At 40.4% G+C, this 15,811-nt stretch overlaps 1 protein-coding gene across 8 annotated transcripts in view; it reads left to right on the forward strand.

The window, feature by feature from the left end:
• Nucleotides 1-15,811, forward strand: part of ITPR2 (inositol 1,4,5-trisphosphate receptor type 2) — a 243,926-nt gene that overhangs the window by 106,789 nt on the left and 121,326 nt on the right. For all 8 annotated transcript variants that reach the window (XM_038154646.1, XM_038154647.1, XM_038154648.1 and 5 more), the window contains 5 exons: nucleotides 145-345; nucleotides 3,769-4,020; nucleotides 5,441-5,566; nucleotides 10,496-10,624; nucleotides 11,205-11,325. In XM_038154646.1, the coding sequence (XP_038010574.1) occupies nucleotides 145-345; nucleotides 3,769-4,020; nucleotides 5,441-5,566; nucleotides 10,496-10,624; nucleotides 11,205-11,325 (829 nt within the window). The remainder of the gene's footprint in view (nucleotides 1-144; nucleotides 346-3,768; nucleotides 4,021-5,440; nucleotides 5,567-10,495; nucleotides 10,625-11,204; nucleotides 11,326-15,811) is intronic.

The following is a 15,811-nucleotide window of genomic DNA, read 5'->3' on the forward strand; positions in this document are numbered from 1 at the left end:
TGGAAGCTGGACTCTGAGATAATTGAAAAGGATTTCTCCAGTTTCCCTTTTAGCAGTGAGCCTTCTTCTACTCAAGAATCCCGTGCCTCTCTCAATCTCAAAGCAGATCTGCTGTGCTCATGAGGCTGTTTTTGATCTGTTCAGCTCCTGGAAGCTGAGACCATGAGGCACATCTTCATGAATAATTACCTCCTGTGCAACGAGATCAGCGAGAGGGTGGTGCAGCACTTTGTGCACTGCATTGAGACCCACGGCCGGCACGTGGAGTACCTGCGATTCCTGCAGACCATTGTGAAAGCAGATGGCAAATACGTGAAAAAGTGCCAGGACATGGTAATGACAGAGGTAAGCAAAGGCTTCACATGTTAATCACTTGAGTATTTTGAGGCTGTTTTTCCTGCTCTTGATACCAATGAGATATAAAGGCATCCTCGCTTTAGAATTTTAAGTGGCGTCACAAATAATGAATATTTTAGCAGACGTTTTTGGGAGTTTGATCTAATTTTGTAAGGCCATCTGCATAACTACTAGAAAGAAAACATGAGTGTTAGCATGGTGATACAGAGATGTCTATTTGTAGATGATGTAGCATGGAAATCTCAGAGTTACATAAACCTTCATTTTCCTGTAATGTAATTTAGGATCACTTTTACCTACTCTTGTGGCATGGGTTTGCCATACAAGAGGCTCTTACCTCTATGGATTTGTCTAAATAGTATTGTAGACCTTTTTTTTTTTTTTAACATGTAGCAATTCTAAATTCTAGTTTCCGCCTTTTTTTTTTTTGTTTTTGTTTTATTTCAGAGCATTTATGTGAGGGTCAGTAGAGCTGCTTCAGCTTTAACTAGCTGGATCCAGTAAATTCAGCCAAGTGATTTGTGGAAAAATCTTTATGCCAATAAATTTCCTAGGAAAATACCTAATTGACTTTCTCTGCAATTAGGATTTGATATATTGTGAGCATGATAAATGAAGTCTTCAACTTGCAGACACTTGTGCATTCAACTGTAATTATGTTAACAGTTCTTGAGATTACTAAGTGGGTAAAGTTGAATATGGTGAAAAATCATGGTTGGATTAGAGTCCAAGGAATATTTTTATTTGCTTTACAAAGTGCTTGGTTTTTTTGGTTTGGTTTGGTTTGGTTTTTTTAAGAGACATCTTCACAAAGAAATCAGAGATAAGCTTTAGTTTTTTGTGGTATGAACAAAATGAAATCCCACTGAAATTTTGTTCCACAGCAACAAGAGGAAAAACTTCTAATTAAGAAAGTAAAGCTCCTGCCTACATGGATAACCTTTAATGAAATTCACCTCAACCTTTTCAATTTGACTGAAGTATTTTAACATTCAATATCAATTATAGGCCTTTGATTTACATAATTCAAACACTTCTTGTGCCTTTGTGGTTTTAGATTTTTCTGCTTCCACCGAAGGCTCTTGTAGAGGTTTTTGTATCATCAAACAAATTTTCAAATTTTTCTCAATTTCAATATATTTTGCTATTGACCTGTAGCAGCACAAAGATAAACTGTCATACTACGTTTTCAAGCTGACTCCATGATGAAAGTAAAATGAACTTGGATATAGCATTCACATCATAGGTCCTGCAGGAATTTCCTGGGCGAAGGGAGCAACCCTGTTTTGATGAAGTAGGGGAAGATAATGATCTGTTTTTCAAAAAGTAGGAAATTACAGGTAAGTAATTATGATTTCTTAGAAAAGGATGCTAATTGTGAAACTTTAATGGCACTTGAATGGCAATCCACTCTAAAAGGAACAAATGGTTGGAACTTGCCACCGAGTCAGGACAGTTTCTCTGTAGACAACTGAGATGTACTTTGTGACCTTTAAACAAGTGCTGTAGCTTTTCCTGTGCCTCCAGATGGAGCACATAAACAATTTACCACAAGACAAGATAGCATATGACTGTAGAGCTTGCCTCAGCTCCTCCTGTGTTTTCTTTCACCCACAGGAAGTACATTGTTGCTTATTCCCATTTACTGGGAGTGAGGGATAATCCTCATATTTACGTATTCTAGAAAGTGCATGCAGATGAAAGAGCACCATGGCAAGGGAGTACTGTCATAAAATCCATTGGACATCCTCAGTGTGGCTGATTCCTTTGTTCTCATCTCCTTGATCTCCATGTCTGCCATGATGTTTACCAATGTGAAAGGTTCCTTAGGGCACTTTTTCTCATTACAAGCAGGATTTGAGGTTCCTGGAAGAACCCTGCCTGTCAGTGCAAACACTATTACAGAAGGGAAAGCAGAATTTACTTTGGGCCAGATCAGTGTGGCAGCAGAGTTTTCTATTACCTCTAGTATTCTGGAGCAATATTTTTCACAGTATCAACAGCTGCTCCAATACTGGACAGCCTTCGTTATATTACCATAGAATTCTAAACTTGCTGAAAATATACTTTAATGGCAGAAAATGTTGCTGGGTTGTTTTGTCCTACGCTCTCATCCCTTTAAATTATTTTTTTCTGTTCTGTGGATTGTCCAGAAAATGTCTGAAAAGTCATGTGTATAGAAATACTGTAGAAACCCAAAGATAAATGAGAAATAGGAATTGCGGAGAGACTGAATTCACAATTCACTCCAACCAAATGTCAAAGTAAAAATAAGCAAGAAACAGGGAAAGCACAAACAGAAATGCTGTGAATTCAAAATTTGAAGTGTTGAAACCCTGGAAAGTGTAATGAAATGTTTCTTGACTTTTCATTCTGGGAGACTAATTTTAATTCCTGTTCTTGCTGCTTTCCCATTTCTCAGCAGCTCCATCAACCTTTATGACTACCCTTGAATTGAGTGAGCTGAGATTTCATGTCACATATGGACTGGAATAGGTCAAGTGCCTAATTCACAAAATAAGTGGGATTTTTGAGCTGCCAGGGTGTGTTCTCTACTAGGAGGGGTTTGTGGGATCTTATTTCACCCACGTTGAGAGTGGATTGTGCTTCAAACGACAGTGATGGAGAGAGGATTCCAAACAAGGTTAGAGCAAAGCTCTTCAGTGAGATGTGCTGAGATGGGGCTGCCAGCATCCAGCGCCGCTCTGGATCCTCTTGAGATAAGCAGAGCACTTGTAGCAGAATCAAACATTTATCACATACCCCAGTTTTCTGCTAAATGAAAGTGCTGACATGACACTGACAAAGTCATGACCCACCTGCCAAATTTGCACAGGGTGGGAAGAATCTCCCTCTATTTCCAATACTGAGCAACCGTGGGGAAAAGCTGGGTTCAATTCCGGGTGAGCCACAGGCTTTTTGTGTGAGGTAGCATGGAAGATTTAATCTCGCTGCACCTCAAGTGCTCATCTATGAAACAGGGATAATAATGCATCCTGGCCTCCTAGCAGGAGGTGAGGATAATTAATTAACTTCACACTAACACTGACATGGTAGGAATAATAAGGATAGCATGCTGTCTTAGGTAAAGACAGAGCTACATAGAAGTTAAACCTCAAATTCACCTTGCATTAGTGCATTTCTTGGTGAGTTATTTCAGATTTGCACTTATGTTGATAAGAGCAGAAGTTTGCCTTGGATATTGTTTTGACATGTTCATTTGGCAAACCACATCAGAGTAAATTTTGTTTCATTGTTTGGGCTTTAGCTAAAGAATCTTTGCATACTTGGAGATAAAATAAGAAATGAAGAAAATCATAGACTCATTTAGGTTGGAAAAGACCTTTAAAATCATTGAATCCAAAATGATTGCAGTGCAGGGTGCTCAGAACCTTGTGCTCTCTTTCTCAGCTGATAAATGGCGGTGAAGATGTGCTGATATTCTACAATGACAGAGCATCCTTCCCAGTGCTTCTCCAGATGATGTGTTCGGAGCGAGACCGAGCCGACGAGAGCGGGCCCTTGGCCTATCACATCACTCTGGTGGAGCTGCTGGCTGCCTGCACCGAGGGCAAGAATGTGTACACAGAGATCAAGTGCAATTCACTGCTGCCCCTGGATGATATTGTGAGGGTAGTGACCCATGATGACTGCATCCCTGAGGTACGATTCCTCAGATTCCTCACAGCAGGAGAAAGCAGACTTAGCATTTTTAGAAAGCAGACAATGTTTTGTTGTTATAATGCACTGACAAGTTGAATATTTGCACAGGGAATGGACTGGAAATGGGTGGTGCTTCTGAAGGTGAATAAGTGAGAAAGGATAGACAGTATTTATTCCACAGAAAATTCCTTGTCCTTAATGCCTTGTTTGTCAGCTTTTCAGACACCTTGTTTTGGGTTTGTCCAGCCACCATTGGAGTTTAATGCACTCGTAATTTCTGGCTGAAACTGTGAAGACCCAGCTGAATGTTGGGTTAAGCCAATTTTTTGCCATTGCCTGAATTTCTTGGAAATGATAGATAAAAATCTGTCCATGCTGAAGTCAGTGGGAATTTGGGTGAAGTCTCAGTTTATTAAACTCAATTGCAGTCCGGCAAATATTTTTATTCACTGCAGATGAAGGCACAATTCTGCATGTGTCATGCTAAACTAGGACTGTGACATTCCCTGGTGGAAAAACGAGGCTCTAAGCAACAGAACTGGGGCCTTCAGGAGTTAAAACTCTGTGCCATGAAAATTGCCCTTGTGATCAAATGAGCTTATTACTAAAAAAAGAATATGTTTGCTTTGCCCAAAAGTTCCCCTTAACATTAATTTCAACAGATGGTAATTAGAAAAAAAAATCCCAAACAAAAGAAACCTAAAGGTCTGACTTTTCTCTTCACTGCATTAAACATATGGAACTATCTCCTCTTCCTTGACCGTGATAAGAAATTTTCAATGCATTTGCATATGTTTATATTTAATCTATACATTTTTGGGCACTGTGTATCCATTTTTATACTGCGCACATGCAGACTTGTTATGCCAGAGAGGAGTCCTGGCATGTCCTCCTCCTAAGCTTTGTGCTGCCGTTGCTGCAATCCCAGTGCGCCACAACCTTTCTCTGCCATTTAGATCCCAAGTGCAAGTGCTGCATTAGATTTGTGGAAATACGGGGACTTCAGTCCCAGCTCTGCAAAACACTTTATATTTGGCAAGCCTGTCACAAGGCTTCAACCTACCACAGTTAACTGGCAAGTGCAGAGTATCCTGGAGCCAGGCCTTGCTGGTCCTAATATCAGTTAAATACCAGAATCATTACTGGTTTGTCTTGTGGGGGTTTTGTCATTAGAGTAACAATGTTTGCAAAACCTTTTCATTTTTCTTTCTGTGGTCTTTCAGTAAACACATTAACGCATGTGGTGCCTGGCTTCTCCCTAAATCTTCAGAACCAAACACGTGCATTATTATGGTTATGAGTGTTTGTTAGTACTGGAAGGTTCATCTTTATTGTTCAGTATTTTTGCAGATAGAAAACATTTTGTTAATTGTTTTTACTGTTCCATTTCATAGTGATTGTGTTTTTGCTGTTCCTGCAGGTGAAAATTGCTTATGTTAATTTTGTTAACCACTGTTACGTGGACACTGAAGTGGAAATGAAAGAAATCTATGCTAGTAACCATATCTGGAAACTTTTTGAGAATTTTCTTGTTGATATGGCAAGGGTAAGCTTCACCAGGTGTTAAATATTACAGAATGGTCATGGATGACAACTGCACTGGCAGTAATCGAGGGTTTTTTTGTGAACTTTTATTTTGTTAACTATTTTTATTCAAAGTTGACAATAAGTGTGGTTAGTTGCTTTGTTTGTTTAACGAAAAGTCATTTCTATGATCTTTATCATAATTTAACCTGCTAATTACTAGTAGCCTTCTCATTCTAAAAGGGCATCTTGGAACCTGTGCCTTTCTCTTTTCCTACAAAGAAATAAATTGGGGGTGTGTACATGGTTGAGAACCTGTACACATCTTTTGGGAACGTGCATTGCATGTTATTATGGTGGTGACTAAAAAAAATCCACATCTGTAATCTCTTCCTTTATTCTGCTGTTATAGTGAGGATCGGGGATCAAGATCTTCTCTGGCTTGTGTTCCTTCTTTAGTCTCTGGTTTTGCCTTTCATTCTCCTGTCACTGCATTCTCACTGCTGATGTGAAAGGCAGGTGTGGAGCTGTGGTCCCTCAGAATACTAATTCAATTATAAATTACAGCTGCAAGGGGACAGGGCACAGTCAGTACCACAGGCCTGCCATTCCTGTGGCTTTCAGTAAGCCTCATGGTGTCAGTACTTGTTGAATTAAATTTCAAGTTACAAGTCGAATTAAGCTTCATTCTCAGGGATTTTGAAGGCAGAAAACAAGAGCAATCTTATTACTTCCACAGGGATTAAATACAATAGTAGAGCTATGAGGGGAAGCTGGCATGATGTAATGATTATAGCCTGCGCTACACATCCTTTTCTAGGAGGTTAATACTACTTGTAATTATAAATAATTACAATATTAATGACAAACAATGATGTTGCTCTTTCTGCTCAAGAAATAGAACCATGGCTTTTTGGGTTTTTCCCAGACCATGGTCCATTACATTTTATAATACTTAAGTTTTCACTCCTTGCTTTCTTCATGTCATTGAAATGAAGAGAAAAGGTAAAGAATCTCAATTTGGTCCTGCAGCAGACAATGACCCCAAAGTAATAGTGTGCCACAAAAGAATTCCTGTGAGACCTGTTAGGAGCAAATGCAATGAATTTTGGCTAAAAGAAGAAGGAATCCAAAGAATTGTACTGTACAAAAATTACTGGGACCTGTTAATTTTTTGTGTGAAACAGAAATCTTATATAGGGTTGGATTTTTTCTTTTGTCTTTTTTTTTTTTTTGGTTTCTTGTTTGTTTGTTTGTTTTGGTTTTGTTTTTTGGGTTTTTTTGGGGTGGGGAGGGGATATGGCTTGGTTTGGTTTTGGTGTATTTTTTTAAACCTTTTTATTTTTCCCTGGGAGCAGATTGAGGCAGGGATGTTTGTGCTCTCTTATTTTTGGTGGTAGCCATGTTTAGCAGTAATTAGTCCTATACAAACCCTGTTTTCTTGCTGCTTTGTCTCTGTGGTTGTGTTACACACTGAAAGCCCTCCTGGCTGAAAACAACCTGGGTTGAAAATTAAGATTAGAAACATCCTTGGAGTAACTTTCTGACTTTTAACCTTACTGGTTTTATCTCAAGAAGTATTTTCTTCTATTTAAATCCCTTTCTGGGTTGCCCTTTCCTGACGTGTCCTGACCCTGACTTTCCAAACAGACTATCCCTCCTCCCTAGCCCTTGAACGTGGCCAATTTTCTGTGCCCCTGGGCTAGAAGCAGACAAGTAGAAAGAGGGTTCTGTCCAGGTTTCCTCTCATGAGCCTGGAGACAAACTGCGCTGTGCTAAATGCTGGGGGCTTGTCTTGATGCTGGTGACCACTGAGTTTGTTTTCACACATCTGTCTCCTGAGAGAAATTAGACCCCAGGTCTTCTGAGGTGAAGAGGGGAAATGCTACATTTTGTGTGTGGGTGCTGTTGGCAAAATGCAGGTTTATTCTGCTCTCCTGCAAGTGTGTCAGAAGTGCTCCGGCCTGTCCTGCTTTTCAACCATGGATAGCTGTATTTTCCAGGTTATGGAGTGTATTTGTTCAGATTTGGTGCTCTGGGGCTCCAACAGAGCCCAAGTGTTATAAATACATCAGCGTTCTGTAGCTATCAGGACAGTTAGAATGCTGTCAGCCTCATGAAGGATGTTACAATAGCTTTCAAAGCATTTAGAAAAAGAGCCTTTTGATCCTCTGTGTTCCAGTGAGCTAAAAGGGATGCTTTTGCATGGGGGAAGGGGAAATGCTTTTCTTTTAGCTACTACAAATGCCTGTCAGTGGGTGAGTTTGTGAGCTTTGAGTCTGTTATTGGAGAGCACCAAGGTGAAAGACGGAGAGTGTTATCCTCAGGTTGGATTCCTTCTGTTTTAGATATATATTTAAAAAAAAAAAAGTTACTGATTTTTAAAGTCTGTTTCTGGATTGAGGAAGGAAATATTTAGTCCCCAGCTGTCATTTTCCTTTCAACAACATGATACATTGCAAAGCAGCCACGAGGCGGATCCGCGTATAAACTGGGTTTGCCAAAAGCTGTCGTGCTTTCAAAGACACCCTGCTTCTACAGCTTCTGCCAACCTACTTTCTGCTGGGTGTGACTTACAGCCTTATGCTGATCGAAGTGGGTGCTGCTGAAGGAAAGGCTTCCCTTTCCTGCGTGTGGCCCAGCCTGTGTAAGTCAGCAGCTGTAGTCTGAGCAGGATTAAAGACAAGAGCCGAGGATCTGACAGCTGTAAAGTCATCCTGGCTTTCTCCGCAGAATTTTTGAAGTATTATTCATGTGAGTTTTGGTCCCAAAGCCTCTTAAGGGGTTTTTAAACACTGCTTTCTCAATCCTCATCTCCATTTCATGCATTTCAGGTTTTTGTTTTTTTCTTCCACGGAGGAAGATCTTTCAGTCCCCAAAGGGCAGAGGGATAAGAACAAATGAGAGGATTTCCAAATTCCTTCTGTGCTGTGAACTTTTCAGACTGGTGTTTGAGCAGAGTGGCATTCCCACATATGGCTCTGCCTTTCAGGCAGCTGAAGGGGAAAGCTTAAAAGTATTCTGGAATTTAGTTTTGGTGATTTCTGCATTCACTGTGCTAGCACTGCACAGCTCCCTGTTGTCCTATTGGGATTGCAAGTGCTGAGCTCAGAGCTACTGGTTCCAGCCAAAATTGACATACGGATTAATTAAAAGCAAAAGAACTTCCAGAGATTTTTAGTTTTATAATCTCTTTTAAAAAAAAATTAAACAAGTTTTGATTATTTACCTTCAGAAGGACTGGGGGTGGTGATGGTGGTGTTACACTTTTCCCAAAACAGAAGGGCTGATAAGTCTGCTGTTTTGTTTTAGCCACTGTTGCTTCTCTGACCAAAATCTTTCCTGGGGTGATAAAAAATACACTGTGTAGAGGCATAACTGATTTATCTGACACATTTTAGATAACCAGACAAGCAAACTCCTCAAGATGCCTCATTTGTCTAGGTCTGAAGTTATCTTCGGTTATTCCTCTGCCTACTGCATGATGATGTTTGTGTACTAGACCCAAGGTGCTTCTGTGTTGCCCTGAGTTCTAGCATACCCTGAACACAGGTGCTTTTGGATGTCATGTCAGTAGACTTCCTTAAAACATTCCTGGTGAAATTGCTGTCTTGTAGTGACAGTGGCAGTGTGTAATTAGAGAGAATCTTTGCCCTGTGTGAGATTCAGGTGCTGTGGATTATCTCTCTGCTTCTGTCACCAACTTCCCTGTGACTTTAAGCAATTCAATCAGCTTCTCTGGACTCCCCATCCCTGAAGAGATGTAATGGTAAGTGGTACCACTCAGGTTTGGGGTTATGTATTAAATGCACACATGGCCATGACCCCTATTCCTGGAATTTTTGTATACAAAATAAATTCTGCTTTTGCATAGATTCCCTAGAACATCACAGTCATCTCTGGCTTGCGTAGGCAAAAGAGAAAACAACTCTGCCTTCATTTCTTGTTAAACATGACTACAGCTACTTATTTAAAAGCTGTTGAAGAGGTAGTATGACTACAGTCTGTACTACTTATTTGTCCAGTCTTGCCTTTCTCACTGTTTTTGGCTCTCTGTAGACTCCTTTCAGTACTGTGTACACTGACACATGCAAAGTCAACATGACTCTGTATAGATGTTCAAAAGTGTTGAAGAGAAAAAAAGGAAATACTGAAGGATGCAATCCACACCAGTAATTTTTCCCTTTCTTTAAGTGTGACATCTTTACGCAGCAACAAACTTTAAGTGTTGTACCAAAGGGAGTCTTCAGGAACCTTTTGTACAAATCTTCCTACTTCCTCCCACCATTCAGTCATCCTTCTGTGCTCCAGAGCTGTCCTGGTTTCATCCATTCCCTTCTTTCATTGTTTTAGCTTGGCTTCTGTATTTTCCCCATGTGGCTTCCCAAAGAAATGCTACCTCTCTTTCAGTACCATCCTAAAGCCTGTTGGTATTGATTGTACGGTTTCCCTTCCTTCCCTCCTTTTAAACATTTTTCTTGCAAATGAGCTTCACCTTTTCCACCCAGTTGTGGTGATTAATTGTTGAGAGAAGCTAAATGTTGTATGAAATCTTTCTAACCTGAGTTGTTTATGTCTCATCTGTCTCTGAAGCATCTTCCAACCAGCCCTGCAATGGGAGGAAAGGTCCATTTTCTTCTTGAATCTGTCTAAATGTGTAAGTGGCATATAGTGTGCTGAAAGGGGGATCTTTTCTTCATGGTGTGGGAAAGAAGAGACAGGCAGCCAGAAAGAACTAGTTCAGAAGAGAAGGGTGGACCTCCAAGAAGAAAGATAAGCTATAACAAATCCAGCTTCAACCCTAACACAGTTCTCTCTGATAGATACTATATAAAAATCTTTTGTTTTTATTTTAAGAAGAAATATCAGATCTGTTGTAATAAATAGAAAATAATGAAGCTTGCTTATTGGGGAGAACTAAATCTCATTGTTTCCTCCTCCTTCCCTGCAGGTTTGTAACACAACCACAGATCGTAAACATGCAGACACATCTCTGGAGAAATATGTCACTGAGCCTGTCATGAGCATTGTGAGTGGCTTCTTCAATTCACCATTTTCAGATAACAGCACCAGCCTCCAGGTAAGGAGAAGAGACACACAAATCAGTTATTCAGCTCATTAATGAGATACCTTCTGCTACCTGCATAGGAATGCTGTCTCTTTTCATCCTCCTTTAATTTCTCTGTCCCCTCTCACGCCACTAACTACCAGTTTAGTCCCTCTTTAAAACACTAAATTCTTCATTTTAGTCACTTGCATCTCAAACCAGTAGACAGCTTAATGTGGTCAGAGTTAGTTCTGGCTCCTGTAAATTTATTGGAGGGGATATCATTGCAGAAAAATCTTTGTGTGAGGGAGATGCTGTGTCCTGTGACAGAAGAGACACACACCTGAGAATGGGAATAACTCCTCTGTCCTTATGGTGTGCACTGTGTTTGCTTGCTATCAGTAGCAATCTAAGGAAAAATTGCATCATTTGGCCTTTTTAAAGGTGCAGCATTGATTTCTGCTCCTGCCAGACCTAAAGATCAAAGAGAATTTAATGGAGCCATAACTTGAGTCTACAAGCTAAAACCCCCTTGGTTTACATTGTATCAAATCCTAGGGCAGCTGTGAGGAGATCCTTAAGGGTAAAATTCTGTGTTTGTTTTTGTTTTCAGACACACCAGCCTGTTTTTATTCAGCTGCTGCAGTCTGCTTTTAGAATTTACAACTGTACCTGGCCAAACCCAACACAGAAAGCCTCAGTGGAGTCCTGTATCAAGACTTTGGCTGAAGTGGGTAGGTGCATGTTTTTCTTTGAATATTGCTCTTAAAGATCAGACTTGAAGTTTAACAGTTTTTAATTTGACTCTACCATCCTGAAGTTGTGTCAGTAGTGATTTCAGAAATCCCACTTTCTGAGGCTAAATTCTACCTTCTTTTATAACCCATTCAAACCTGTCCCATCAAATAGGGTTGTTAGGGTGAAACTGGTAGGGCAGAGGGATGAGTTTGCAAAATGAGTGCTGATTGAGCTTTCAGCCATCAATTTTAATTTGATGGTTGAAACTCTTGATGATTTTAACTTTTTAATATCAAACAAGTTATGATATTAAATCACAACATAAGCAAAGGCATCCCTATTAAAATACATTTTTTAAAACTTCTTATCCTACATTTAAAAAATATTCTTCTCCAGAACATAGCTAAGACTGGCAAAAGTTAATTAAGTTAAATTTCTGTAAATATGATTTTAAAGTCTTCTGTCATGACAGAATAAAGGATTATTCAATGTAGTTTCCAAAAGTCAGTGGTGCTGGTTGCTTGTAGAATAAGTTTCTGCTCAGTGTGAGTGAAAGCTGAGTAGAGGCAGAGATACATAGAAACTGGCTAAATTCTATTGTTGAAGCATTTATTAAAAAGTAATAATAAATAATGATAAAACAATATGAGAGGGTCCCAGAGCCACCTGCAGCACTGTAACAATCAACTCTAAATTTAGATTTTTGGAATAGCTTTACAGAAGTATCATTCAACATTTTAGCCAAAACATCTCATTAACTTTCTGTGTGAATGTAAATAAGCAGTTACCTAAAAATATAGCAACCTTCAATTGTTTTATTTGCTGTGCAAATGATTTAATAAGGGATCCATCTGGCAAATGAACTTTGGAAGTTGAAGACATCTTATTTACTTTATGCTATAGCTACTACAGTCTCACATAAAGCTCCATCTCTACAAATTCTTGTTTGTGTGTTTAACACTTATCCCCTTGCTCTTCTCTGGCATTTCTGGAAACAATCATCAATAAATTAATTCCTTTGGGAGTCTGGGGAAAGGGGGAGAAATAGGGCAGGTGAGAGTAGGTTTGAGACTAACCATGACCTCTGTGTGCTTGTAGACAGCTCAATGTCTTAATTTCTGTTGAGCTGCATCTAAAATCAAATTCTGGCTCAGAGAGGTCGTTGAGTATCTCATCAAGATGAGGCTGTTTGGAGGCATCTGAGTGGGGGTTTATTTTCCGTTTTGCTACGTGTCTGCAGCACACAGCTGATTCTAGCATGAAAAATTCCCAGCAAATTCCAGGGATGCAGAGCTCTCCTGATTGCTGGATAAGTCAGGCCAGGCTCCCGCTGGGCTTCCTCTTCTCCCAAGGAGCATTCACTAGGACAAGAAGAAAAGGCCTCAGGTTCCACATGGGGAGGTTTAGGTTTGGTGTTAGGAAAAATTTCTTCACAGAAAGGGTTGTCAAGCACTGGAACAGGCTGCCCTGGAAAGTGGTTGAGTCGTCACATCCTGTAGGTACTTAAAAGACGTGTAGATGTGGCACTTAGAGACTTGGTGTAGTGGTGGATGTCGCACCGTTAGGTTACTGCTTGGACTCTATCTTGAAGGTCTTTTCCAACCGAAATTATTCTGTGATTCTGCCCTGTTGAGACAGCCAAGATGAACTTGTTCCCCCTGCAGCTTGAGAGGGAAACCACAGGTCACCCTAAGGGGATGGCAGATCCAGCTTCAGGTCAGGTGTGCCAGCACATGAAAGGGCTGGTGGGTTGTGGTGGGCAGTCCTCTGTGTGCCTCTTGTTTCTGGGGGCTCCAGGAATGGCTGATGTCTGGAGTTTGCTTCAGATATGTGACTTTGTATCTTATTTGCGGAACTCAGTTTCTACCTCCGCTACAGTCCTTTCTTTCATTCTGTTTTCTTTTTTCTGGTAATGGTTTTAGAGTTGGCTTGTTTGTTTCTTTTTTAAGTAAGCTCTTGTGCTATCCTATGGGTCCAGGCTCCTTCGTGCTTATCTAGCTTCCCACCCATAGGCCCCCAGCCATGCCTTGGGTACTCTTGGGCGTGGCAGAGTGGAGCTGAGCGGCCAGTGACAGGCATCACTACATGTCCTCCTCTGGGACCTCCCTGCAGCAACAGCAGGAGCTGCCAGGCTGGGAACCCTTGGGGTGCAATGGGCTGGCAGCCTCAGAGCAGCTCCCTGAAAGGACACAGCATTGCTGATTTCCTTGCCCATATCCTAACAACTGTTCAGGGATTCATCACTAATAGCAATATCCAGCATGGTAAAACTGTGTCGTGTCAGACAATTGTCACGTTTTGATTGAGTGTTTAATTTTGACAGTGCAGAAGGGAAGAGTCAGGGAAGAGTTGGGGATTTCCCCAAAGAGCAAGGTAGCTGGAGAAGAAGTGGAAGCAGAGTTTTTGACAAACACCTCTGTGCAAAATTTGCCTGGCTAGCAGAGATTTTAACTGCGGGTGATACTCGGTGTTCTTAGGCACGGTGACAAACATGTCTTGCCTGGGTTAATGGAGTAGACCTGTTCTTCTCTGTGGAAATACTTGGAAAAACTGGCCCAGCTGGGGATACCAGATGCTTTTACAGCCAAGGCCCTTCTGTGATTGCAGTGGCTGCCTGGTGCCTTTCTCTGTCGGGTGTTCCTCTGCCCAAAATGATGCCTCACTTGGAGAAGCCAGAGGCATCTTCCATAATACAATACAAACAGAGCAACCTTCTTGTGCCTCTTTTGTTGACTGTATATGTGGACTCTTTTTCCCCTCTTCTCACTTGAGAATCTGACAGCTTTAATGTTAGGGCCTTTGTGTTTCACAGCAAGGCTTTAAAAAACCTCTAAAAAGATTTTGCCTATATCAGAGAGATGGAGTATTGAACAGATTTACAACAGGGACCAAAGACTTCTGAGGGAAAATAAGTGGAGTATAGACCTGAAAGAACAAACATGATTTTTTAATTTTTTTTTTTTTTGTTTGGTGTCATTGCCCTGGATTCACAAATGAATCTCAGGGGGAAGAAAGAAAGATCATACACAGATTTCCCAATATATCAAAGATCCATGTAATGACACACTTTTAAAATGACACACTTCAGAGCAAGTTTAAGCAGCATAGACTCTGCTCAGTGCTTCCTGGTTTGTTGTTGGCAGGTGGATGCAAGCACTGCCTCAAGAGCTTAAGATCATTACATCTGCTTTCTGATGAGCACTGTAAGGATGTGAGTTACCTTCCAGGTCAACAAAAGGATATCTCACAGAAACTTATTTTTTATAACCCTGGTACTTCAACTCCATTTTACCACCAGGGAAAAACTGCATAAGCTTTCAAAGCCTCACTTGCTGCTTTGTCTTCAGGCACTTTCCTGCCTCCAGTTCAGCAGGAAGCATAGAGGCTTGCTTGTCTTCTTCAGCAGATCCCTCTGTGGCTCCAGGAGGTTTAGAACACAGATATCAATGTGCACCAGGCTTCTATTGCCCAGGAAACATTTGGCTACTTGGCCTGAATAGAAACACTTGTGAAATTACATATATACATACATACATACATATATATGAGTGTGTGTGTGTGTATGACTTGTTCACATGGATTTCTGAAGCAGGTTATCACACTGGTGAGAATGAACACATACGTATATCACTTTTGGCCTTTTCTCTTTTATTACATAGGACTGAGCTTTTGCTTGAAAATACAGTCCAAAAAGTGAATAATAAAAACAGCTCCAATCTCCCTGGTAAAATAGAAACAACTGAAAAATACTCACTTTGTGAAAACAGAGGAAATAAGACATCCAACCATTTAATTTATTTCAAATGAATTCATTATCAAAGGCTTTTCAGTTAATGCATTTTATGATTTTTGCAAGGTTGAGAAGGGTGGAGGCCAGCCTCAAAGTCTGCATTTTAAACCAGCTACTGTCTTTCTCTAAAGATTGGGGAATATCACCTCTCCTCACAACCAAAGATTGTACATCTTAAATTACATATCCTAAATGGTATTGAAGCAGGGTCTTTCCTGTTCAATCCTTCAGGACCCATGCAAAGAACTGTCTTTGCTTCTTAATTAAGGCAGCAATTCTTGTATCTTCACCTCTGAGCATCAGTTTTCTGTTACAAGGGTAAATTCAGTTGTTTTACACTCTTGTCTCTGTAGCATCCATTAGTTTTCTCCATTATGTTTTAAAAAATGCAGTCTTTCCTCTGGTACTATGTTTATCCCAAGGATATGGTCTGTCTGTGACTGTGCTGTGACCACCAATAATGAAATAATTGGAATTTCCCAGATGAATAAACAGTGCTAGATAGGAACCTGCATTTTGTTGTGCTATGTCTCTTGGCAGACCCCAAAAAAAATCTGTTAGTGACTAATGCAATTTGGCTTGCTATCAGATTATGTTCTAGGATGTTGCGCAGGAGAAGCAAGAGGAGAATTCTTGTTTCCATCCTACCAAATTTGAGGTTAGCCCTGTAAGATTGCCATTTCCTAAGTTCA

Source organism: Motacilla alba, chromosome 1A (assembly GCF_015832195.1).
Source record: "Motacilla alba alba isolate MOTALB_02 chromosome 1A, Motacilla_alba_V1.0_pri, whole genome shotgun sequence".
Classification (NCBI taxonomy): domain Eukaryota; kingdom Metazoa; phylum Chordata; class Aves; order Passeriformes; family Motacillidae; genus Motacilla; species Motacilla alba.